The sequence below is a fragment of the Haliaeetus albicilla genome, chromosome 20 (genome assembly GCF_947461875.1).
Source record: "Haliaeetus albicilla chromosome 20, bHalAlb1.1, whole genome shotgun sequence".
NCBI classification, from domain to species: domain Eukaryota; kingdom Metazoa; phylum Chordata; class Aves; order Accipitriformes; family Accipitridae; genus Haliaeetus; species Haliaeetus albicilla.
The window spans coordinates 2,062,593-2,089,118 of NC_091502.1; the positions used below are offsets into that span (position 1 = coordinate 2,062,593).

The window sequence follows — 26,526 nt, forward strand, 5'->3', positions numbered from 1 at the left end:
GTGACTTACACAGGTAATTTACCATACCCAGCCTACGGTAAGGGGAGAGGACAAGATTCTTTTTGAGTTAGAGGGACTTAACGTGCCCGAAGTATTGGCAGCATGAAAATGAGCAATAAACACCTAATGTGACAACCTGTATATGAAAAGATGGTGCTTACTTATAGCTTTACATAGGCTAGTGTTCAAAGATGTTAAGCAACATGATTTCTGCTGATTTCAACAGCTCTAGCAGCTACCTACAAGATGATGTAGTTTAGTTTGCTAGCTGGTATGAGACCAGTTTACAGAAAAACACCAGTCACAAAACCAAGCATGGTCAAGACATACCACCCTCCCGTCTCGACTGGGCTAATAAGATGTTGGGTTATTCCTAAAACATAGCACGAACAAGCTGAGTGATGCCATAGTTTATATAATGATGCATTTCAAATGCTCCCATGCTTCAGTTTCGACTTACTTACATTTTTCTAATGCTCTAGTTGTCTCTCAGACAACGTATTCCAGGGCTCGAAGTTACCAAGGGGAAAGGTTAGTTTAGACATGAAGTCTGCGGAAGCTGCTCATCCAACACATACAGCTTTATTTTCAAGGTCAACATTGAATATTTTCAGTCATTTAATCATATACAGCATGAGAGAGTAATGAGAGTTCTGCAGTGTTGGATGACCCACTACAGATGTAGTAGATTAAAAGGCGCTAATCCCCGCTGATTCCACACTCCTCTCGCAGTTCAGCAGAAAAGAGCATTCTCCAAGCAGGAGATCTTTAAAAAAAAAAAACCAGTGTTGGACTGCTTAAATAAAACGTTGTACTTTAAGGAATGTCTGGCTTTGGAGAAGCTGATGGAGAAGTGAACCAAATGAATAATTCAATGCATTTTTTCCCTGCTTGAGTGTTTCTGCAGTTGTAGCTAAAATTACAGTTGTGCAAGCTCCATGTTTACTTTTGAGATGTAACATTTTAAAGAAAACAAATCAATTACTGTTTTTTCCCCTTAACAGATTGCAGATTAGAGGAATTTAAAGCATTAACAGTTCATCTGTAAGACCTAGGATGACGAAGCCCAACACTAATGCAAACTCTTTCCACATTTTTTTTATTTTATTTTTAATGGGAAGAGAATACATATACACGTTAAGTGTAGCACTAATGCATGCTAACTCTGCACTGCAAAAAGGAGCTATATCACATTTTTTCAAAAAAACGTAAAAAAGCATTTGCAGAAAGCTGTAGATAATGGAAGAAAAATGTTCGCATACCTAATGATACAGAAACTTATATCCAAAAAAAATCTAAGTAATGAAAGGTACAATGTCATTAAAACTGAATTTTTGTAAACACTATAGCAACTTACATTTAAACTTAACTTTTTCTTTGTTCCTAAATTTGAAAGTGTTGTCAAAAAGTAAACTACAAATAATAATACAGAAAATTGCAGGTACCATCAACTTCTATCACCAAAAAAATGATGCTGCCTATTTTTATATAATCTGACACTTAAAGCAAACACAGCACAAATATCTGTCTTTAGTTTTCCTACTTGAAAAAAAGTAAATTTATTGTTGCTGGCAGGATGATATGGATGAAATAACCAGGATGAATTGAGGGGGAAGGGGAGAAAGAGAAGCCAAGAAATCAGATACATTCAATGAGCCTTCAAACTCACTTCAGCAGTAGGGATAAATAATTTAATCAACTCAGCTTCATTTTTTTTTTTCCTAGCTCCCTAGCGCAATAGGCAGATATTAAAAAATAAAACTTTAAAATTCATGAGCAGTTGTGTATGAAAGAACTATCACTATATAATAAGAACTATAAAGTGATATCAATGCAAGTACTTTTTGTGTATATGCATCTGCACGTGCATTTTAACTGACACTTTTCACCATATGGAAAGGAAATATTGGTGAAATTTATATATGGCAACTTTCTTTTTTTTGTTGGGTTTTGGTTTGGTGGGGTTTTTTTTCCCCAAATTACATTTTGGGGGCATGGGCAGGTACCTGCAGTCGAAGATTTTCAACACCATTTGGCTTTTTGGCTAACATGAGCGCTACGTGACAAGGCACTGTAGTTTGAAAGCTTTGAAATAACAAGGGGAGTTCAACAAATGCTGCTGTAGTACCCCCTAATTAGGGGGAAAATATCTAGAAAACAGTAATTCGGTAAAAGTCACCAATATCATATGGTACCATTATCATGACAAATGATCAATCATCATTTTAATGAGGTGATTTTAATCTCAATTTTCCAGAACAACTCAATACGTATACAAATAAAACTCAGTGATGAAAAGGTGTTCCTTCCTTTTATAATTTATGAAGGACACATTAATAACCACAGAGAAAAACTAACTGCAGTAAGTGGTCAGAAGCTTCAAAAATATTCATGTTTTATATCACATATAGTCAGATTGACAATCATTTTCAGAAGCCAAACCAAACCACCGACTTCTTGTCACGTTAAACGACCGGGTCACCTTGGCAGTCACATTTCAGCGGTTGACCGGTGTCAGCGGTGCCTAAACCCACAAATCTTCGAACTATCAAATCTTTGCTGCGTAGGTGTGAAACGAAATGATGTAGCGGAGCTAATAGCAACCTTTAGTGCTAAACGTCACCCGGCCAAAGCCAAGGCTAATGCTTCCCATAGCAGGGCACTGCTCGGTATCCCGAGTGGAACTCAGCACCACGCACCCGAAAGCTCCGATTTAGGATACACGGCGCGATTTTTATTTAAATTACGTCTGCCACGTTAGGAAGATAAAGAGTACCGGCACCTGAAAGCTCCCACCTTTTGCCTTCTGCAGCCGGATTTACCGACCTGAAACCCACGGGGGAGGGGGGAAAAAATAACCGAACCCTCCTCCCGACCATCCCGGCTCCGCCGCCGCCGAGGGGAGGAGAGGGGGGACCGGGACTGGGACCGGGGACCGGGACCGGGACCAGGACCGGGGACTGGGACTGGGACCAGGGACCGGGACCGGGACCGGGGACTGGGACTGGGACCAGGGACCGGGACCGGGACCGGGACCGAGACCAGGACCGGGACCGGGGACCGGGACCGCCATGAGCCTTCCCCCGCCCCGGGCGGTTCCCGGGTGCCGCCCGCCGGAGTTGGACGCAACTTCGCCGCTTTTCCCCGCTCCGCACGGTCGTGCCCTGCTCCGCGGCTGAAGGCAGGACCTCTCCGCACCCCCGGTCCCCCCCTCCCCCGGCATCGGCCCGAGGAAAGGGGGGGAGAGGGCCGGCCCCCGCGGCAGGTTCCCCGGGGAGGGATGGAGGGAGGGATGGAGGAGGCGGCAGCCTCGGGTGGGGGCAAACCCACGCGTGTCCCGGGCCGGGCAAGGACGCGAAGGAGAAAGAAAAGGCGAGGAGGGAACTCGCTCGTCTTTGGGCCGAAAGAGCCAGAAAGCGGCCGCTCCTCCGCCGGGGAGAGGGAAAAGCTTCTCGGGGGCGACCTGGCTGTCACCGGCAGGGTTCTTTTTCAGCGAGGCCCCCCCGGCCCTGCTTCACGGGTGGGCAGGACGGGATTCCCGCAGCAGCTTCCTCCTAGGAAGCGGCACCGGGAGCCCCCGTGTGAACGCCAGCCCGAGCAGCCAAGCCCGAAGGCAGAAATTCTTCGCTGCGCGCAATAAAGTTGGTCGCATTAAGGCGTTGAATAAATGTCGTGGAATGTTCTTTGCGGTGTGGCTTCTCCTTCGCGGTGGATGTGCCTGTGACAGTCACTTTAAGAATGAGTAAGCGGGCAGTAGCTTAGAGATTCCAAGCGATTAAAAGCTTCGCGGGTTTATTTTTTTCTTAAAAAAAAAGGGTTCTCTCGAAGTGAAGCTCAGTAAATGCTGCAAAGCAGAAGAGTTTGCCACTCCAGCTTATTTGCAAATAAAGGTCCCGATTACTAACACTTAAATACCGAAGGAGAGATTTGCTAATTGCACACCACACACACACACGAAGCCCCGAACTGTCAGATTAGCGGAGTGCCGGCACGTTTGCAGGCATTGCCAGCATCCCTCCCCGTGTGCGCATCCACTACAGGCAGTTCGCTGGCGGGGCTCTCGCTATACGAGAAATCGCCCGGCTTTGCAATGACTAGATACTTCTAGTGCGCCTGAAAAAGCAGAGGAACATGCACTCTTCACAACGTCTTGGAGCGCTATACGGAACATAAAAACGAAGGCGAGAATTGGCAGATGAGATTTACCGTTCATATCTGCTACTCGATTTCTGGAGGGAACGCGAAAAAGACCTGACACGCGTTTAGCGATTGATTCTCCCTTCACAAGGTACAAACACAAAAAAGCAAGGCAGAGACAACGCCGAAACGCGTTAAACCTCAAAACGGATTAGAGCCTGTCAGAAGATCTTTTAAAACAACACGAATCGTGGACTTTTGCGTAATATTTTATTCCAAAGGCCGCTACATTTGCCGTGAATCTGGCCGGTTCACGAGAGGAAAAAAAAAACCAACAACAACAACAAAAAAAAAAACACGAAAAACCCAACCCCGCCAACTTCTGGCTTGCAGTTAGAGGCAACTATCAGGAGGAAAGGACGGCGGGATGTGCCGCCGAGGGTGAGTTAATGAATTTACGCCCCTGCTCCTGCCGGGGCCAGCCCGCTCCGTCGCTCCCTGGTTGCTGGACGCCCGGGAATACACCTGCGTCCGCGTCCCGGCCGTGGGGAGAGCCACGCAGGGATTCGGCGCGGTTTTGCCAAGTCCTTTTCGAAACGGCAATAACCCTTCGAGTTACACCCAAAGGAGAGCGCTTTCTCTTGATTTCTGAGCTGAACGGATGACCGGGGCGGGTTTTTCTGGCAGTAACCTTCTACCTTTCTATATGTGCCTGCGTGTGCGTGTGCGTGTGTGTGCCTGTGTATACATATCTATCTCCCGGAGAGGGATTAATTAGCCGGGTTGGAGCTGAAAGAGGCTGCAGTGACGAGCCCAGTGGCGATTGGCCGCCCGCCTGCCTGGCCCTGCCTTTATAATTTCCACACGAGTGCATCTGGGCTCTTATACAAACCAACAGCCAGCTTCTTCTGACATATACACACACACACACACACACACGGCACTTTTTTCCACCGTCTGATTAACCACCCCGCGCACACGCACACACACACACAGAGTGATTACTACGGGAAAACATAAATAAATACGAAGAGGTTTTTATTATTTTGACTACTGGAAGCCTCGCTGTGTCTCAGTGCAACTTTTGTTTTTTCTTGCTGCTGGGGAAGGTGCAGCCCTCGATGCTTTCCTCTCACTCACGGACCCTTTAAAAAAAGGGGGAGGAAAAATATCGCCCCCTCCGCTCCCCCGCCCGCCCCCCCCCGCCTCCCCCCCCCCCCCCCCCCAGCCACACACACTTCAAGACGGCTGATCTAAAAAAGCAGGAAGAGAGCATCTGAGGAGCAGCAGCCCCGGCGCATTTTGAAAAAAAAAACCCCATTTTGTTCCGTTTCAGAGTGCGGCAGCCCGTTTCTCCTCTGAAGTTGGCTCCAGCCCTAGCAGCCGCATTGGATCCCACAGCCTATTGCGAGACTCCGGTGTACAATCCGGATCTCTGCCCCAACATGATCGCGGCCCAGGCCAAGCTGGTGTACCACCTGAATAAATACTACAACGAGAAATGCCAAGCCAGGAAAGCCGCCATCGCCAAAACGATCCGGGAAGTCTGCAAAGTGGTGTCGGACGTGCTGAAGGAGGTGGAGGTGCAGGAGCCCCGCTTCATCAGCTCCCTCAACGAGATGGACAACCGCTACGAGGGGCTGGAGGTCATCTCCCCCACGGAGTTCGAAGTCGTGCTCTACCTGAACCAAATGGGCGTCTTCAACTTCGTGGACGACGGCTCCTTGCCGGGCTGCGCGGTGCTGAAGCTGAGCGACGGGCGCAAGCGGAGCATGTCCCTCTGGGTGGAATTCATCACGGCCTCCGGCTACCTCTCCGCCCGCAAAATCCGCTCCCGGTTCCAGACCCTGGTGGCCCAAGCCGTGGATAAGTGCAGTTACAGGGACGTGGTAAAGATGGTGGCGGACACCAGCGAGGTGAAGCTGCGGATCCGGGACCGGTACGTGGTGCAGATCACCCCGGCGTTCAAGTGCACCGGCATCTGGCCGCGGAGCGCTGCCCACTGGCCGCTCCCCCACATCCCCTGGCCGGGACCCAACCGGGTGGCGGAGGTCAAGGCAGAAGGCTTCAACCTCCTCTCCAAGGAGTGCCACTCGCTGGCCGGCAAGCAGAGCTCGGCCGAGAGCGATGCCTGGGTGCTGCAGTTCGCCGAAGCCGAGAACAGACTGCAGATGGGCGGCTGCAGGAAGAAATGCCTCTCCATCCTCAAAACCCTGCGGGACCGGCACCTGGAGCTGCCGGGCCAGCCCCTCAACAACTACCACATGAAGACTCTGGTTTCCTACGAGTGCGAAAAGCATCCCCGCGAGTCGGACTGGGACGAGTCGTGCCTGGGGGACCGGCTCAACGGGATTTTACTGCAGCTCATCTCCTGCCTCCAGTGCCGGAGGTGCCCGCACTACTTCTTGCCCAACTTAGACCTCTTTCAGGGCAAACCCCACTCGGCCCTGGAAAACGCGGCCAAACAAACGTGGCGACTGGCTAGGGAGATACTTACCAACCCGAAAAGTTTGGAGAAACTTTAGGGGGTGGCCGCGGCGCCGGCCCGACCGACAGATCCGCTCGTTTCCCCGCGAGGTTTAAGCTGCCCGTTCGAAAAGTCAAAGCTTTCCACTTGGCAATGCAAACAAGGGTCTCTTTTAAAAAGGAATATAGCTTAGGCTCCTCACAAAGAACGGCAAATAAGAACAGCAAGTATCGTTCCTCTTACCCTCGTCACAGTTTTGCAGTTCCCCGTGGGAAAAAAAAAAAAAAAACAAAAACAAAAAAAGAGGAGAAAAAAAAAGAAAGAAAGAAAGAAAGTGTGTTACCTGGAAGGGAAAATTGGCCGTAATTTGACACGACTGTGACCATTCTGCCCAGAAACGGTACCAACGGATTATAACAAACCCCGGTATTTTTCTGTAAGCCCTCTGTGAGTAAAAGCTATTTGGATATGCCACCTGAACAAACCTTAATGTATCTTTTAATTTGTATCAAATATTGTGATCACACATTGTCTTTGAAATTGTGGATGTTGGTGTTTTGTGATTTGGTGAACGGAAGTTAAATTGCCATTTGGATACTTCAAGGACATTTTCTGCTAAAGAGAAGATACCATTTAAAAAGGTAGATTTTATCACGGTACTTTTGTTAATTGTCTTCTGAAGTGTCTGAACTTAACAAGTTTACATTTTTCGTTTCATATATATTGCTTGTTCTATTTCTAACATTCCATAAATATACTTGAAATGTTATTTAAATATATTCAAAAGAAATTTGGATTCTGCTTATATAATAACGCTTGAATATTGGAATTATATATTTGAAAATGCACTTGAAATACACTGGATAATTACCTTTTGTGATTTAGATTTTAATTTCTGTTGCTGATTTATTTAATTACAAGCTAATAAATGAAGTAAAATGCATATGGGTAAGCGTTTCAATATCGGATCAAGTTTTCCACTCGAACAAACAGAGGCAGCTGTGGTTTTGTGCATTTTGCCTTTCTGTGGATAGTTGCTTAAATCCTGTAAAGCAGAAAACTTCAGGGCAGCCGCCTCGTTTTGCGTTCTGAATAGTTTTGCAGAGCAGGGAAATACTGGCGGTGCAAACACATTAGAATTTAGCTCCAGACGACCATCGGCAACTGTCAGACACCGATGTAGTTATTAAGGCAGTAACACTTTTTCAGCCGTCAGGAAAGAAATCTCTTTTCGAAAGGTTTGCTGATGTGTTTCTGCTCGGGTTTGAACAAACACAACACATCCCCGGAGCAGTCGGTGTACCGAGCAAGCAGCGAGCCTGATAAACCCGGCGTTCGGGCGCAAGTAGTAATAAAGAAGAAAATAAAATTTATAGGTGAAAGGTTCAAGCCGGCACCAATAAAGTGAACAACAATATTACTCCTGACCTACAAATCCGTTATGAAAGCGCTAAGATTGCCAGTTGCGCTCCCAGAAATCGAGCCCCTGCGCTCCCAGGGCAGGCGGAGGGAATAACATGTGCCTGCCTACAGAACTGCACGCCAGCCAAAATTGCCGTCCGTACTGCAACGCCTGCTCCTTCTCAGCATGCATTTCTGTGAGGCGGCTTTAAAAGCAAAACGCGAAGTAACAGCGCGGATTTTGTTTAGTACCCTAACAGTCAACAAGTGCTGAAAGAGGCCGATCGCCGCTGTAACACCCACCAGCAACTGCTTCCAGTGGGTGCACTGGAACAAACCGTTATACCCAGCCGTTCTGCCAGAATCCCTTTTTTTTTTTTTTTTTTCTCCCAGCGCTGCGAAGAAAGTTTCGACTTTGAGAAATTATTCGTCAAAAAGAAACCACCTTATTACGACCGTATTAGGACGAGATCGCTGGCATTTTCTTGGAAATTATTTATGATATTTCTCCCCCCCCCCCCAAGGTCTTTGTAAAAGCACCTCCCCTATTTTCTCTCTTCCAACGTTTCCCAGCGCAAGAACAAAGAAATAAAGCAACAGCGATAAGACTAAAAAAAAACCAACCCACCCCAAGCCGATGCAGGAGACATGAGCGCCCCGTAACCCGCGTCCCTCCCGTGCGCCCCCTCCTCCCCCCGCGGCCGCCCCCGCTCCCTTCCCGCGGGGGAGGAAAAGCCGCGCGGAGGCTCCGCTCCAATCCCGCACCCCTGCTCTGCCGCGGCCGGGCTGGAGGTTTGCGGGGGGGGAAGGGAAAAGGGGGGCCGGGGGCGGCGCTGGGGAATTGGTAGTAGTAAATGACTTCAGAAAAAAACCAGCCAGAGCTTTCCCAGGAATCAAGTCTTGGGTACATGCCTGTTTTCCCTTTCTTTTTTTTCTTTCTTTCCCCCAGAAGATAAGCAACAACTTGCATTTCAACAGCGTTTACTCAAATGCGCCGTATTTTCTTCCGTGGAAACTAACGTCCTCGAAATAACGGGATTCTTCGGTATCCTCGGAAGGGGTAAAACCCTCCGCGGCGTCTTGGGCAGGCAGCGGGCTGGGACCGCCGCTCCCTCCGGGGATTTCAGAGCAATTGGCTTAACTCCTAAATCTGACCGCGTTCATACAAAGGCACCGCGCGAAAGGCTGTTGGAAAACGCGCCCGCCGCCGTAATAGAGGATTTAACACCGTTAATACATTGCGCGCTTTTTTTTTTTTTTCTTTTTTTTTTTTTCTTTAATAAAACGCAGCGAGAGGCGGCAGACGGGAGCCGAGTTGGGAGGGAGGGGGCGGCCCTGGTACACGTGTACCGGCACCGGGCACCGGGGACCGAGCACCGGGAACCGGGGACCGGGGACCGAGAACCGGGGACCGAGAACCGGGGACCCGGGACCGGGGACCGCCCGCCGCACTCACCTTGGGGTCGATCTTCTTGAAGGCCGGGTCATCCTCATCCACCTCGAAGTAGATCTCCGTGGTGGTGATGGAGAGCGTCCCCTTGGCCACCACCACGGGGGCGATGAGCTGTGCCGGCGTGCTGAGGACCACCGGGCCTGCAAGGCAAAGGGCAGCGGCGTCAGGTCGGAGGAGCCCGGCCGGCCCATCCCGGTGGCCCTTCCCCTTCCCTCCGCCGAGCCAGAGCGCGGCTGAGCCCCCCCAGCAGCTCCGCTCCGAGAACCGGCGGGTTCCTTCCCCCTCCTGCCCGCGGGCAGCGCTTTGAACTCCGCGGCCGGGGCAGAAACGAGCCGCCGGGCTGCGGGGCTGCCCGAGAAAACCAGCCGGCGGCGAAATTGGGAGGGGGTTAGGGTGAAAAAGAGCTGCCTCTTACAAGCAGGTCCCCTCTCTTTTCATGCCCTTCTGCTCCTCGTTAACACTATCGCCGTTTATGTGCGATAGCGGCGACTCGTTACGCGCAGCTCCGACCTGGAAGCGAAGGGTCCCGGCGGGCGGGCACCGACCCCGAGGAACCCGGGGACATCGCTTTTAGCTCTGGCTCCAGACTCCAAGTCCCGAAGTTTGGCGAAAGATTGGGGTTTTGGGGTTTTTTTTTTGTTGCTTTTTTTTTTTTTTTACCTGCTTCCATACCCCAGGCACACAAAGGCTAGCATCGTTAAATATGTTTACAGCAAGACCATTTTTATTTCAACTTGCTGTCACTTAATCCTTCTAAAATTACTGTCACAATATTGCCCTCAAATGCGTTTCTTAACGAGATGCTTGCACGGGCACTGAAAAGATGGGACGGGGAAAACCTATTATAAAAGGCAGCCTTCTCAGCACAAAGTGTTAGGGTTTAATTCGGGGGAAAAAAAACTTCTGCTCTAATGCCACAGACGACAGGGGATCGCTTTTTCACCACCCTGTCCTCAGTACAAATGCAATCTTCTGCTAAAGCTGGCAGTGTCGGTGTTTAGGAAGCTCGCTTGCTCAAATTAAAAGATTAAATGTAAAACACTCTTCTGGATCGAACCACTAAAGCCTGTAGGGTGATTTGTATACGCACACGCAAACACACACGTACGCACGCACGAACACGCATCTGCCACACAAATAATAAAAGCCTCAGTCCTGAGAAACTGGGCGCAACGCCCCGACATTGCCCAACTGATGGCCTTGGTTGAAGGCTGACCAGGGGGTGGGTTTTTTGGGGGGGTCGGGTTTAACGCCGTTCAATTCTCCTCCGCCAGAAGGAAGACCTGGCTCAGATGGCCGAGAGAAAGCCTCCCTACGGTTCCAGCCGCCATCGTCCCCGGACAACGGCGGTCCCTCTGGTGCTGAAGGCAGCGCCGGACAAAGGCTGGGCCTGGCACGGCGGAGGCCAGGCCTTGGGTCGCCGGTTGGCACCTCGCCTCGCTCCCCGGCATGGCGGGTGTGCTCGGCTACTGGCCTCCACCACCAACTTAGCCCAAATCAGTCCCGTACCGGCGCAGCTAACCGTCGAGGTTGGTCGCTTTTCGCTTTTACGCTTAATGCCCAACTTGAGGCCGCTTACGCCGCAAAATAAATAAAAGAGGAAAGGCGCGGATTGCTGCGTGCGCGAGGGGAAGCTCAACCGCACGGTTCCAGTGACAGCTTTCAGCAGCCCAGCGTGGCAGGCTGGATAATATTGATACGAACTCTATTTTCTTTCATTTTATTGTTTTCCATCTCCTAATAAACTGGGGTAGCCTCTTGACCCTAGTCAGCTGATCGGAATCACATGCGCCGGGCTCGCTTTGCTGCTCTCCCCGTCTCGCCTCCATCTTCTCTCCCTCCCTGCGCGGCGAGAAAGGAGCCGAGCCGAACCCAGCCGAACCGAGCCGGGGAAGCCCGGCTGCAGGCTCCGAAGGGCAAGGGCGATCGATCCGAAACGCCGCTTTAAAGCCTCATCAATCTTCATCTGAGGTCGCTCAAGTCATTACGCCCGATTCCCTTGTACGATTACAAGTGGATTTGGGTTTCTATTCCCCAGACCCCCGGGCTTTGTGTTTCCAGAAAGGGGGGGGGGGGGTCCGGGCAGCCGGCGGCTCCCTGCCCCGCCGAAACACTCGCCCTCCCGGGCGGAGCATCGCGGCCCTCCCCTCGCCCCGACGCACGGTGATGGGCTCCCGGCCTTTGTGCCGGAGGAGAAGCCCCTTCGGAAGCCGCGTCCGGGCAACGACCCCGATATTCGATCATTTTTAAGGAGGCGTTTGGGGGCTTTGCTGGATCCCAGAAGGAAGACCGGCAGTTTAATCCAATTACCTCTTTTTTTTTTTCCCACCCCTGGTGTTATGCGGCTAAAATAAAAAAAAAAAAAAATGAACCCGCAGCTATTTAATGGTCGAAAGGCCAAAACCTAGCGTCTGTCACCCAGGAGAAGACAATCCGTGCGCCCGGGGTAGCGGAACGCACCCGCGGACTGGGGCGGGCAGAGCTGCAGAAGCCGGGGGGGCATGCGGAGGGGAAGGGGACATTCCCTTCCGAGCCCGTTACTGGATGCGGGCGAAATCGGGGATTTCTGCCTTCCTCCTCCTCCTCCTCCCGAGGCCCCAGAGCGGTACCTTGGCATCTGCCCGGTGTTCTGCTCGAAGGACACCCGAGATTTGTTGCAACGTAAACGTGTCAGAGGTATTAAAAGGCGACAAGGAACGAGCGTTAGTGTACTCTCCAGACGAGAAAACGTTTCCCTGCGGTTTTTTTTTTTTGGTGGTGGTGTTTTTTTCTTTTCTCTTTTGGTAAAAAAGAAGCAGAAAGCGTAATAAACAGTGGTCAAATTGCGGGATTTCGGGGGAGGGTGCGTTCAAACTAAGTTAAAAAAACCTTTGCAGGGTTTTTTTTTTTTCGCCCCTCCTGAAAGCACAAGATGAAAAAATATTCGGCATTAGCACTGTGTCATTTTTACACTTGTCCTTTGGAAATCTCCAATTACAACTTCCAATTCCATAGCATGTTTAAGGAGCGCTGAGTCTTTTTGTTGTAGCCTTCAGGGAGCAAGCCAGCCACTGAGAGAATACGAAATTAATCCACTACAGCTATAGAGAGAGAGGATTATGTTTTAATCCCCTTTGGGATAGTCTCTGGATTTTAAGGATCGGATATTAAAATGTGTACATAGCGCATAATCAAAACACTGCAGATTTTCCATATGGCACCGAGCTACCGGGAAGCTCGGGGTCTCCTCCCCAAACCCACCCGATAACCTACGGCAACAAAAAGCCGGGCACACCTGAGCCGGCACCCGCGGGCCGGGCTCATTCGCTGTGCGGGCAAAAAAAAAAAAAGAAAAAAAAAAAAAGAAGAAAAAAAAAGAAGACCGGGCTCCGGCTCCCAGCCTGGCCCCGGCCCTCGGGGCTGAGGGTGAGCTGCGCTTTTCCAGGGGATGGCTGGAAAGAGTCATTCCCGGCGCGGCTGGGACCGGCCGGCCCGGGGGACCGCGACCCCCGGCACCGGGGGCGGCTGCCGGCCGCTCCCCGCGGACCTCGGGAGCGGCCCCGAGGGCATCGCCCTTCCAGCTCCGGGGGGAAAAGCCCAACCTGTGGCTGCTCCGCTTCACCGAACAGCCCTGGGGGGACACACGGGGGGACGGGCGGCTGGAGCGGGGCTCGGAGCATCTCTCGGCCGGGGCCGGCTCCTGGCTGCCCCTTCCCAGCGCCTCTGAAGCGGCCGCCGCGGCAGAGCCCTAACAAAGAAGTTCTGGCCTTAAAAAGCAGAGCAGGAGTCACTTCAGCTCCACAGGTCTTGTAATCGGTTCAGCTGGGGAGCTTTCCGCTTCGCCTGCGGTCGGCACATGTGATTTACATTTCTAAAACAAACGCTACCGCGCATATACTTTTTAAAATAATATTTTCTTTCCAAAAGTAAATGATTGGGGGATTAGAAGGTCCCAGTGAATAAAAGCAGAATGTAATCTCTCTCCTCCCCTCCGCTAATTTTTGTGAGACGGAGGCTTCGGTCCTTGTAGTTAGTTCTTGCCTCTGAGCACTTGTGTTTTTCAAGCTCAAGTACAGAAAGTCAACGCGAGTGAAAAGTTCTATCAGGTGAAAGAGTTTGCTGTCTGCTAAAGCAATGCCAGTAAAATTGCACCTCTGAAGGAAAGCGCCAAAGGAGGGGTGTTTTGAACTCGTTATTATTTCAAACGTTTTCCTAAACTATCATTTTTAACTGTAAGAGCTAAAGATGTGTTACATTTGTGAGCCTGAAAATTACACCGGAGGTGTATTTGCTAAGATGATCGCCCGTAATTACTCCTAAGCAGGCTAAGATACATGCTTTTATATGCTGAATTATGAAAACAAGCAATTTACCTGCTGCAGCCTTAGAATCTAACTTTTAGAATAATATTTTGGTGATTACTTATCAATGAAAAAATACTAGCTGGGACAAATACTTTGAAAATACATCCAATCGGCTAGACCAATTTAATTTTACAATCTACTGGTAATTATTCTGAAAAACAAGTCATGAATATTGTCATGTTTAATTTTTAGCTGACACTGTTTTAAAGGAATAAACATATCAATCTTTTTTTTCACCTACCGTTTAACATGGAAAATACAAAACAGATTAGCTGGAACTAATAAATTTACTATGTAAAATAGTTTGCATAAACTACAATTTGTAATTTGATATGATACTTAAACAAGAATTTTAAATATTAAGAATAATTATTAAAAATCACTCACAAGATACCTGAAATAAGACAACTGAAATTCCCTCAGCACTTTATAACTCTAAAGCCAAGTGTATCTGACATTGACTTGCATTTAAAATGACTACAAATCCTGATACTTGCAACAATTTATATGTAACACACACTCACACACACAAAACCTTCAGTTTCTTGTAATACAAATCACACAGCATACAAGCAGAAACAGGTATAGGCACCAGAAGCCTCTGGGAAACGCTCTGTAGTCAGAAAAATATTTCAACCAATTAGCGTGATTAATATAATACATGCACTGCCATGTAAATAACAAGTAAACGATGTAAGATTCCTAAAAAGCAAGTCACAGAATTTAGTCTTTCTTGTTCCTATTGTCGTCATAAATCCGATCCAAGCTACCCTCTAAAAAGACTTCTGCAGTAAATATATCGAACTTACATGAGGATGGTTGCCCCCAATTTGTTCTCCACTATAGCAGATACAGGGAGTAACTCCTTCACTCAAGCCAAGGCTGTTATAAGAATGTATATATACAGCTCGCTTTACATATCACTTTCAACAGTTTCAATAAAGAGAATAATTTGCACAACTTCTTGATTGCAAAACTCAGAATCTAAGTCTAAACGTGACTATAATCTTGTTGTTCTCCTCCGCCACTGAGTAACAACCCCAATTCCTTTCCCTGGTTTTCAGAGATATCCAAGCCTACTTTGTTGGCTTTTTGCTCTTGCACAATCATATGTTTCATATTGTGAGGGAGGGATTGATTTTTATTGTTTGTTTAAATGTCATTGCCGGTATGGATAGGCCCTGATATCCAAAATTTTCCCCACTTTTTCTCCCTTTCCCCCATAAAGCATGCAACACTACTACTAACATCAAAGATCAACTTCAATGGTCTTTTTCAACAACAATAACTAAACAATTACAGCAACTCAATTCTCTTAAGTGGTGCCATAACAGCAAACAAATGTGTTTGATTAAAAAGAAAATGTAAATAAAAATACTCTTACCTATTACAACTGTGAACAAAATAGTAAGAAAGAAATACATATTTTTGCTGAGATTGTGAAAATAGTTAAAGATAGTGTTGCTTAAGGAAAAAAAAAGTAATTTTCTCTTGAACATATACATACTTTCCATACATTTGAATGAAGTGACACATGCACCTCCACAGGTAAATTATTATTTGAATTCCATACCTTCCCAGTCACACTGAAAGAAAAATGAAAAATAGTACTTCTTCCTGAGGGAAAGCATGTTTCACAATATTCCTTGGAATAAGTATCTTTTTATATTGTTCAAATAGTGTGATAGAAAGCAACCACTTAACAGAACAGTTACAGAATATGCAGAGACAGGCTCAGTACTGTACCAAAGTCAATCTTACTAGGTATCTTCTCCCTGAAGGTCCCCTGGAACAACTAGCTTGGTGTCTAACCGCCTAAAGCAACTCCAAAAATCGACTTTTGCCCCCTTTTGCAGGTAAAGTCTGATTTGCTCTGTGGCACACATGAGAACCTCTGAACTGTGCTCGAGCAATGAGTGGCTTACATAGGTTTAGTGTTCTTCCAGGACGTGTTCAAGCACCAACCTGCCAGATGATCAGGTATTAATAATAATCAAGACTGCCCTTAATGATTTACAGCTGGCCAGAAACTTAAATGTTTGGGATAGGGACCTCACTACTGCAATGCATACATTTCCCACTTCGAAATTAGATTCATTCAGTGTGCTCTGCCTGAAGCTATACCTTGGAAGGACGGAGTAATTTAAGCTGGTTTAGAAACTAAGAACTGGATCGTTAAACAGTGCATCCAGATGTGAGTGTGCTACACTAACGCGCTATGATCTGCACTAGCTTCCTCCTCATTTTCAGGTAAAACTTAAGGTACTTTTTTCAACCTAGAAAACCTTAAGTGATGCTGAACATGCCTGTATAAGTGAGAGCTTTTCTCTCAGAGACAGTCACTATAGCTGTCTATTTAATCAAAAGGCAACAGAAAAAACACACCTTAGAAAAGCATACATAATGTCGGAAGAAGAAAGGAGAAAGCAGAGAGAGCATCCCGCTATAGCAGTATACCACTGAAACGGGCACTTGCTGGAAATGAGTCAGGAACACGAGGGATCAAATCCCAGTTGCCAGTCTGAGTGAACCAGACTTGACAGGTATCTTATACAGCCCAGCCTGTGTACCTTGTCATGCCAATAGAGCTCAATTGATTAGAAGTGAAAGATGTGAGCCCTCAGCTTTCAGTTCTTCTAGTTTCCATTCTGGAAAAGCTCTTCACGATAAACTGTAAGCCTTCTACGTCCTGAGACCATAGTGAAAAGAAGTGTTATGGTCAGATAGCTTGTGATATTTTAAAGTTCACTTATTTGGTTAGCTACTCCTATATGTGTGGGGGAAGCAAGAAGTAAGTTGTTGAATCAGTATATACCTTCCTAGGTATATTTGGAAGAATCATCTAAGGAGCAATAGTTGTAACTTCAACATTTTCTGAAAATAAAAAAGTATCTCTAAACACCACCACAACCAATAGAGAGTGTTTTCTAGCGTAACTGTGTCTACTGGTCGATTGTATATTTTGCTTTCCCACAGTTGGGAAACTTCTGAAGACACAAAGATTCTCTGGTACCTAATAAAAGCAGAATCAATGTGTCAGGCTCTGTCATGTAGGCTTTTTTCCTTAACAACCTGATTTCATTGCAGGAATTTTATTGCTTCTGAAATCCTTACTCCTGTGTTAAAGTTTGCTCAAAATGGCTTCCAGGTTCAGAAGTTACAAAGATAGAGGCTGACAGAGGATGCTCACATAAACCTTGTTTCTTTAGAAAGCCAAGCTAAAAGCATTTGTGTAACAGGCTACCAGTGAGGACTCTCCAGATGCGCTGGATGAGGCTGCCTCTTGCACAATTTCTGGCTAGCGAAACCAAGACTAACCAAACTGTCTTCTTGATTGATTTTTTTAGCTTGCTTCCATAACACCAGTGGAAAAAAAAAAAAAAAAAGGCAAAAATCCTGTCCATAGGTCAATGAAAGTGCTTAGTTTAAACATAGGTACTGTTAATACAGTTCTGGATACATTCCTACCTCTGATCTATGTAGGTCTGTCCCTATCCGTTCTTATGAAGATTACAGGGATTTTTATATGGAAACCAATTGCATAGTGAAGATGAAATAAGGTGCCGAACGGCGGAGTCTGGCTCCTTATGTCTAGGCCTGTCTTTCTGCAGTCTCTCTCCTATATATCAGGTAGCTCATCAGCTTGACCTTTGATAAGCTAACCAGTTCCATCCAGGGTGTGTGTGGTACCTTGGGACAAGAGAGAAACTACAGACCTATGCCCTAGGCAAGCGTGCAGTTGTAGAGTCCACTGTAGTCTAACTTCGCAGCCTTAGAAATTTCAAATAAAAAGAGTTTTGCAAGTTATGGAAAAAAAATAAAAATTAAATAGACTGGTATGAGTGGACAGGAGAGCACATGAAGCATTCTCAGAGCCATTCATAAATACAAACCAACAAAGTTTGAATTGATTTAATTTTAAAGCTTGGAAAGCAGGAAATACGGCTGTCACTTTAAAAGCTGAAGATGCTCAGACTTAGAGCGGGGTGTAATAAGGTACAAAGTGAAGAGCTCTTCAAAGCTGTGCTTAGGAGCACTATCATATGTGACTGACAACCACCTTATAAAATATTAAGCTATTTTGGATAGTAATGTGGAAAAAATGGTTAGAATAAACACTGAGATGTCTAAAAATAGTATGTTATAGAAACTGCGGGGCTTTTTTTTGTTTTCAATGTGAAAGCCAACTACATATCAAAAGTATAACTGTTTTCAGTTTATGCCTGAATCTATAGTCTAAATTAAAGTCATACAAATATGTTTTTCTTTTTTATACTAAGACTTGAGGATCAAAATCTGAATATATAATAAGCAGAAACTATGGAAATCTGGCTGAATTAAATTTCCATGTTTGGAAGTACAAGTCTCGTGTGGTTACATGTCTACCATAAAAAGGGAAAAAGAATCACTCTTCTTCCACATTCCTGTCCTTTACCCAAGCAAGCAACACCCCCCCCCCCCCCGAAATTCCTATCTCGAATGCTAATTTGCAAGAAAAATGGAGTTTGAGGGGAGAAAACTACTTGGTGGCACATGCTGTATTCAGTGAATAGTTTCCATTGAGAAGCTTGAAAAACTAGGAGAAATATTAAGACTTTTTTTGGTGTTTTCTAATGAAACTTTGATATTTGTTATTTAACTGACACATTTGTGTGTATGCATATACATACATCCTTTCTTAAAGTAAAAAGCATAAAACATGGGAAGGCTTAAGGTACCTTAGCCACCTCCAGAGCGAGAGAAAACCAGAGTGAGAGAAAGAGCGTGTAAGAGAGAGGAGAGAGAGAGAAAACGGGTGAAAAAGAATGAGAATTAACTACTGCCTCTGACTCTGGAAGCCTCAGAGGTGCAAGCTGTTGGAGGCTGAGAGAGAATTATTAGGAAGCATCACGGCACACTTGTTGCAGTCCTTCCTGGGCTTCCCCTCTGGTTGCTGGTTCTGCCCCCCCCGGCCCATCACGGCCCATCAGAGCCACTGGTGTGTGGAGGAGGAGGAGGAGAGGCCGCGATGGCCAGCAGGGCTCTGCCAGCCTCGCAGGAGAGGACACACCGGGGAGGGAGGAGAAGGGCTGGAGAGGGACGGTGAGACTACCCTTGGAACCACTGCCACGCTTTGCTCTCCAGGAGCGGCGAGGGATGAGGATGATTCCTCTCCTCCAAAACCTCCTGGGTAGGCTGTGGTTGCTGCTGGACACAATATAATGTGCTATTTGGGCCTTTCTTTCATCCCATTACTCTGACAGCAGATAACCTAGCAAAACTTTCTCTGGTTGGCCCCCCCAAAATGATGGGTTTTTTTGCCTGAAAAATCTAATAATTTGAAAATCTGCCTTCTCAGTAGAGGCCCATGTTATTGTTCTTTTCTTTCATTAAGACAATCTACTGTTTGTCTAACTCCATTAACAAAAACAATAGAAATGATCCTACATTCCTTAAAATCATTTTGAGATGGCAACAGAAGAAAAAACAAGAAAATATGCCCTCCATTACTCCTTAAGAATAGGTAAGAAAAAGTCACAAACAGCTTTGCTTACCAGAGATTATCTACACTGGTCAACTCTTGTGAAGAAAATGCAGTGTCAGATTTTGGCCATAAGAAATGTTACTGCAACTAAATACGTGTATGTACAAATATTAAACGCGTATTATATATATAAAGATGAATCGATCGTATTTAAGTTTTCCATCCCAAATACTTATTTTGTGAGCTTTTTGTGGCTTTAGATGCCATTCCTTGGTGTGTTAGTGTTTTTATTACTGCATCTGTCCCTGTGCAAGGCTTCAAAATAATTTCAGAAATGTAAATGAGTCCTTTGTTAGAACCAGGAATAGAAAATTTCCCTAAGGGCTAAATGATTTACTTTTTTTTTAGGTACTGCTATACAATTTTAACAGTAACTCTATGTAGTAGAACTTTTGGCACTATTCCAATTTCCTCTAATGACAGCGTCAAATATTTTTTCAATTGGAAATTGCTCAAAATCATGATGTCTCCTGTCAGTTTATCCAAAAGAAGACAAAAGGCTTATTTTGCATAGGCCACAAAACAGATGTTGATAATGTTTGGTTACCACCAGTCTTGTCTGGACTTCAAACAGATGACCTGGAAGTGAAAGGTCTTATATCTCATTAATAATACTACAAGCTGTCAAATCCTCATGACCTAGTGTGTTCCTTAACACAGGGCAGTAAGTCAATACACTCAGAACACTACCAAGAAGTCTGGACAGCGGGCTTAGCACATTTAGTCCTCAAGCCAATGTGGACGAGCTACCCATGCTGGCTTGGCTGGAAGACCAGCTCTTGTTTAGCAGTGGTAATGCTGCTTTCTAGAAATATTCCTACCCTGAGGTTCAGAGTTGCTGGAAGTCAGGGCAGTGCGGGGATGCTGCGTCCCACTCAGACCCTCCTGGCACATCTGCATTGTGGGGGGTTTCCTTCCACCTAGAGACTGACGGCCAAGAAGAAGGGAAGATTCTGCAGCGAAGGTTAAGATACGTTAAGACTAAGATGCATTAAAGGCAGTTAGGGGCTTTCCTTGGGTTTATTGGACGAGTTGCTCAATCTTCTCATATAATGGAGCGAATAATATGTATTTATTCTTGCAAGCCTGTTGTGAGGCTGTAATTCACCACGGCTTACGAGGAAGTCAGATTCTAAGTTGATTGAGCCCATGCAAGTAACCAGACAGATGCCTGCCAAAGCCTTTTGTCTTCCTAAAATATCCCAGAGCCTCATATCCTCCTATCTTTATTTCCTTTTTTCTTTCTAGAAACTACTCTTTAGAGAGTAGCAAAAGACTTTGTCAAGGATACTTTGTCTGACTGGGGTCTATTGGCTGTTGCCACCAGCCATATGACAAAACAGATGAAATGTGCTCCAGTTACAGAACACGTATCTTTCAAAAATGTCATTAAGGCTAAATTCTGCTCTCGGATGCACACAGACAGTTCTCAGCAAGTCAACTGCAACTTCACAACAAAGAGAAGAGAACGTACTTCTAAAATGTAAAATTCATAAAACCTGAGTAGTTCAACATTCATTCTGGTTTTGGTTTTTGTCTTTTTTTTTTTTTAATGACCTATTTTAGTGCAAGATCAGCACTTAAAAAAAAAGTTTGGGGAAAGAATATTAATTATATATTAAAACATATTTCCTTTTGAGAATGCCAGCTTATGATATTAGAATACATCCACATATTTTTCATTTTGAAAAAAATCACCTACTAAGCAGAAGACAAACTGTTAGCAAATTTGTACTCTCAGGCTCTTAAGAGAAAAGGTAAGTACTTAAAAGCCCTATTGCAGTATTAGAAAATAGAAAAGGAAAAGTAGAAGTGTTAGTAATATCAGCTCACTACAGTGGATTTGATTGTATTACCCACAGATTCACAATATATTAGAAAACTGTTAAAATTGACTGGGCTATCTCAATCATTAGTTCTAACAGAGATGTCACTTGCCTCTTGAAGTGAACAGTCTGGGAAGAAAAGGAGCTAAAACTGAAACAGAAAAAAGTAAAATATTTTAACATGTAAATGCTAAAACAAGAACATCTTTTGATAACTCATACTGTAAGACAGTTAAAATACTGCTTTAGTTAAAAATCTTGATGCAAACTTAGAAGTCATAATTCTAAGACCATAATAACATGGAATCTGATTTTAATATTTTATTAAAATGCTACTTAATATAATGAAATCTGACGAACTGCCATTGCAACATATGGAATACTAGGATTATACAATAAAAATATTCAGACTATAATTATTTAAAAATTCTCCATCCCATATGTAATTTATCAAAGTGAACTTTACATTGATTTGTGCCACATGGTTGATGAAAAACTATAAAGAGTCTCTGGAACAAAAGGTATGTACAGATAACTTTGTAAGAACAGTCCCAATCTGTTTCAAACTTTCTTTTTTTTTTTTCCAGTTTAACTTCACAAATCAAAATACTGTGATATTTATATTCTCTTAGTTAAAAGTTTTCTAAAATCTAAGGTCTCATCTTTTTAAAAGGTGCCTTAGTTTCATGGAATACACAATGTTAACTTGTTTTAGTTAAATGTGGAGAATCTTAAATCAATTTAAACCTGGTTTATAACGATTTTGTTTAATTCCTATCCCTTACTGAGGCAATCCAAATCGTTGTAAACCAGGTTTAAATTGAATTAAGCTTTAAAGTTAAATTGAAGGTATATCTGAATATAGAAATCCCTATGTGTCATTCCACTCCGAACAGTAACTAGCTATAAATGATGCTGTGATTCCTTGCCTACTGCTTTTCTTGATTTCAGTTATTGGACTCAAGTTTCAGAGTCACATTGTATATACTCAAAACTGTGGAAAACAGTGACATCGTTATATGCAAAATCATGCGGCGAACCAGAGGGTACGGAGGGATTCAGGTTTTTTTCACCGATGGGTAAAATTTACAGAAGACACATATGATACCGTGTGTAACCATTAACTTTCAAAATCCTTTCAGCTCCAAAAACGAGCAAGACTCGAGTAGCAAAGGCTGCAGTTAATCTAATAGTAAAAATGAGGTAGTGGAATGTGGGTTCTTTTTGAGAAATTCACAGTTTTTGGTACACATACAGCACCATTGTCACATCACCTCACCACACTCGGAGGCGCCTTGCTCGCCCTGTTAGTGTTGATAGGGAACACAAAAGATAATTTCTGACAGTGTTAGGACACACATCCTGCCAATATTTGAAAAGTTAATTTGTTTTGATTTCTATAATTTCTGTTTTTCTAATATTGACAATATCTCCCAACTTCTAGAAACTGTAAAAGCAAAGGACTGGAATTACTGTGCCATGCCCTGAAGGAGCAGGGGATGTCCTGCCTGTAGTCATCTCTAGTAAAAGGGTACATGGCACATTGATACTTAAGGACACATTGAAATGCCAGGTTTTTGCAGAGGGATGCAGCTATAGGGATTGTACTGCATCGGTGTGTTTGAACACAATGGCAGTGTTGGGGCATATATAAGAACTTCACAGCTGACTATGAGATTTCCCAGACTGGGCAAGAATTTTTCATGTCCACTTTGCAGTTCTAATCAATATTTCAATGTAAATGCATATTGCAGCCTTTAAACTATAGCTACTGTATGCATATTTAGTTGGAAGCACTGTTCTTAGCTATAAGAACTTAGCCAAAGTGGTACCGAGTTTTCCTTCTACAGGAGAAAGGGACATTGATCAAATTATCCCACTAATGGTCCTGCTTGACGCACTATTTTATTGACTTAAGACAACAGTGTCTCAGCAATGGTTAGCTGCAGGTTGAGAAAGCAAGCAGGCTGACTTATTAACTGTGATAATTATATACTGAAGGTTGCTCCCAAATAAAAGCATTTACCTCCCTCCTCTGCTCTGCTCTAGTTTCAAAGTATGAGACCAACTAACTTCCATGTAGGCATTTTTTGCTTTTTTAATTTGATTGTTTATTTTTTGTTTTGCCTTGTTTTGTTTTTTTTTACCATCCATTTACAATCTTATCTTTGCTACAAATTTTGACTATGGCATCAGAAGAGAGTGCAGGAGCAAAGATAACTATTTTGGAAATTCAATTATGCAGAAAAAATCCTGAGACATTACAAAACTTCCCCTTAGTGGAGCAGTTTAATAAACTTATTCCTAAGTAAATTAACCTAAGAGATTTCATACTGCATTTCACAGTTCTCACATTTTTGTCTCGCCTGAGAGGAGCGTGCATTTTCAACTTTCAACGTGCCTTTCTCCCCAGACTACTTCCCCAGGAGAGGTAGCATTGCCTCAAGACAGAGCTGTAGCAGAACCTGCTAGAAGACGGATAAAACTGAGACCTCGCTGCATCCCTTCGCCCAGGGAGAAAGGACCAGAGGGGTTCTCTCATGGACATATTTCCAGAGGACTCATTCCCAGCCCGTACGCAACTTTTTCCCTCGCTGTGACGGATGGGTTGAGGGAACTGCGGCCCCCCCTAACTCCATCCCCGAGAGGAGCGGGTACCAGCCGGAGCGCAGGTCCCTCGTCACGAGCCGCGTGGTGCTCGGGATCGGGTTGGGAACGTGCACAACCGTGCTCCGACACTCAAAACCTGGAGTTGTGGAATCAGGCCACGTTTCCATTTTAACAACAGCAACAGGAAATGTTCCAAAGTAGTTTTACAGAATTTCCAATGCCTCGCAGGCAGTAATAAAAGCCCTTGAGGTACTGATGTTTCTCACATCCCTGCTGAAAGGCTGTGCGGTGGGCACGTGCTTTGTAATCGTTCCCCTAGTTCATGGAAGTAGGACATCATATTAAATCTAGAACACAGAGAATCTGTTTGTACTGTAATTGTATGCTTAGCTGTCAATATGAAGACACTAACCACAAAGGTTAAGGAACTAACAAGTTTAAAAGAGCCTTTCGGCTCATATCTTAATTGTAAGGAAAAGTATAATTACCTGCCAGGTTGTCAATCTCTTTCTCTTGGAGCAGGCTAACAGCATCATCATCTCCTTCCAGCATAAGCTCTGTTTCTGCATTCTGATTTACCACAGCTTGACTTCGGAAAGTTTTCTTCGACTTCACTACATCCTCTTCGGTGCCTAAAAAAGTTACAAATGTCGTGAAGTTAACTTAATAGTATTTTAAATATAAACCAAAACCAGTCAAGTAGTAACAAAATACAGTGTAAATCAAGTTTATCAAAAAAAGGAAGGAACATTTTCCAAAACTTTATCAAGGTTTACAAAATATGCAGCCTTATTCTGTCTTTCAAAATATATCTTGAATAAAATTCAAACTGTTTCACAAAGACTCTCCTGCTTTTAATAATTGCTATGTACTTTATGTTCAATGTTGTTCCATTAGTTTTGCACCTGCAAGAAATTCAGCAGGAGTTTCTCTTGGATTGCGGGTGTCCTGACTCTGACTGACCTCTGAGAGCTCAAACCACCTACTCTAAAAAAAGGAGTTGCTTGCAGGAATTCAAAATCTGTCATGATTTTCATCTTAGAGATAGGAGGGACAGGATGGTGAAGGAGGAGGTTGGTTATCTCAATATACGGTAACAACAAGGTAGGCTATGCCGAGATTCAGAAAAGACCGAAAAAAGACAAGCGCAGTGAGGGAACTTTGCTGTGCATCTGTGTGTGTGTTTTTAAGGAGCACAATAAAAATGTCAGTGCATGGACACGTGCCAATCACCTCGAATGTCTTCACAGGTAAGTCTTACCCTTTCTTCTTGCCTACAGCTGATGACTTCTATCCGGACTGCCAGCTCCTTATGGCAGAAGATGTACTATCTTACGTCTTGGGAAGGTCCTACTAGCGCTTGCCAGAGTTTATTCACATGATGTAAAAAATTAAGCATAGTGTGGTCAAATGATAGAATCGTAAGTAGCTTTCATAATATAAATAGCTTTCATGTTATTGTTGTGACATCCACATGGTGGTTTTTTCTTAGCTGGGGAGAGGTCATTAGCTTTATTTTCAGTACTACATACTCATAGTAGCCTTAGGCAAGAAAGCTTCTGTTTTTTTCCTAAACAGAAAACCCTGCATCCTCACCTTGGACCATACAAGATCTGGCCATCTCCAGTTCTGCCAACCAAGAAATAAAACCCAAACGTATTCTCTCCTTTCTGTTTGATAATTTGGAAATTTGCTTCCTACTAAGCTACAGAACAATGGGTAAAATCTGAGAAAAACCAGGCACGTGCGGATTTTGTCTTCTACAATGCCTGAACTGAGCAACCTGCTCTAGCGGAAGGTGTCCCTGCCCATGGCAGGGGGTTGGAGCTAGGTGGTCTTTAAGGTCCCTTCCAACCCAAACCATTCTGTGATTCTATGATTCTAACTTAAACATGATGAATACTATTATGACAGATGTAAGATGATGAGGTAAAGGCCAGTAAGACTCATGGCCTCATATTAATACAGGACAATTAAGAGGAATACAGTAAGCTGATAGGTTAGTGAAGATAGATGCAGAGTATGGAACTGATGTGTCAGGCAGTTTTGTTATTACAAACTGTAGGGAAGGTGTTATGGTTTTATCTCCTACTCTTATATGAGTCTTTTAATTAGTTTGTGCACAGGAGAGTCACACCATGGAAGTAAAAATGCTGGAGATGTATTTTTCTGTGAGTGTATTTATTTACTCTGTTTGAAGACCACTCTTAGCGTGCCACTTGATATCGGACTCCACCACAGGCAGGGACAACCTCATGTTTTACATTGCCTAATATTAACCTTTTGGATACTATCGCTAATATCCCAATTGCTATTTCTGAAAATCCAGAGCAGGTAAAGACAAACAAGTAAGCAAAACCCCATTTTTTTTCAGCATGCCCAAAATTAAGGACAGCATCTCTAGTCTTTCTGTTTGTTGTTGTCTCCACTAGGACCATACTGATACTGACAGCAATTAAGACAATACCAACGCCGATACATATCAAAACACTGTGTTGTGCTGTGTTCAGTTATTAGGCTGTGATCATTACCTCACTTGCATAGGTTACTGCTTATTACAACTAACTGTAATTATTCACCCAATTTAAAATTGAATCAAGTAACTAATGGTTGGAAAAGTTTTCAGTATTTTGTCCAAGCTTTCGTTTTTTTGTTTGGTTTGTGTTCTTTTTTTTTTTTTCCCCCTCTAATTCACAAAAAGGAGGAAGAATTGTAGGAGTTTGGAAAAATGCAAAGGAGTAATGTGCTGTAACAGACCTTGAGTT

At 44.6% G+C, this 26,526-nt stretch overlaps 2 protein-coding genes across 14 annotated transcripts in view; one reads left to right on the forward strand and one right to left on the reverse strand.

The window, feature by feature from the left end:
- Nucleotides 1–26,526, reverse strand: part of NBEA (neurobeachin) — a 509,812-nt gene that overhangs the window by 149,884 nt on the left and 333,402 nt on the right. For 11 of the 13 annotated variants that reach the window (XM_069808013.1, XM_069808012.1, XM_069808005.1 and 8 more), the window contains 2 exons: nt 24,250–24,393; nt 9,462–9,598 (listed from right to left, as the gene is read on the reverse strand). In XM_069808013.1, the coding sequence (XP_069664114.1) occupies nt 9,462–9,598; nt 24,250–24,393 (281 nt within the window). Of the gene's footprint in view, nt 1–9,461; nt 9,599–9,873; nt 9,976–21,263; nt 21,303–24,249; nt 24,394–26,526 lie in introns of those variants that run through there. The other 2 variants (XM_069808014.1, XM_069808011.1) reach the window with 2 other exon arrangements.
- Nucleotides 4,530–6,934, forward strand: MAB21L1 (mab-21 like 1). The gene has a single exon (XM_069808016.1). It carries the CDS (start codon nt 5,583–5,585, stop codon nt 6,660–6,662), a length of 1,080 nt encoding a protein of 359 aa, XP_069664117.1. The 5' UTR covers nt 4,530–5,582; the 3' UTR covers nt 6,663–6,934.

Excerpts from the sequence above, each read along its gene's own strand:
- MAB21L1 (XM_069808016.1), top strand. The coding sequence starts at position 5,583 with ATGATCGCGGCCCAGGCCAAGCTGGTGTACCACCTGAATAAATACTAC.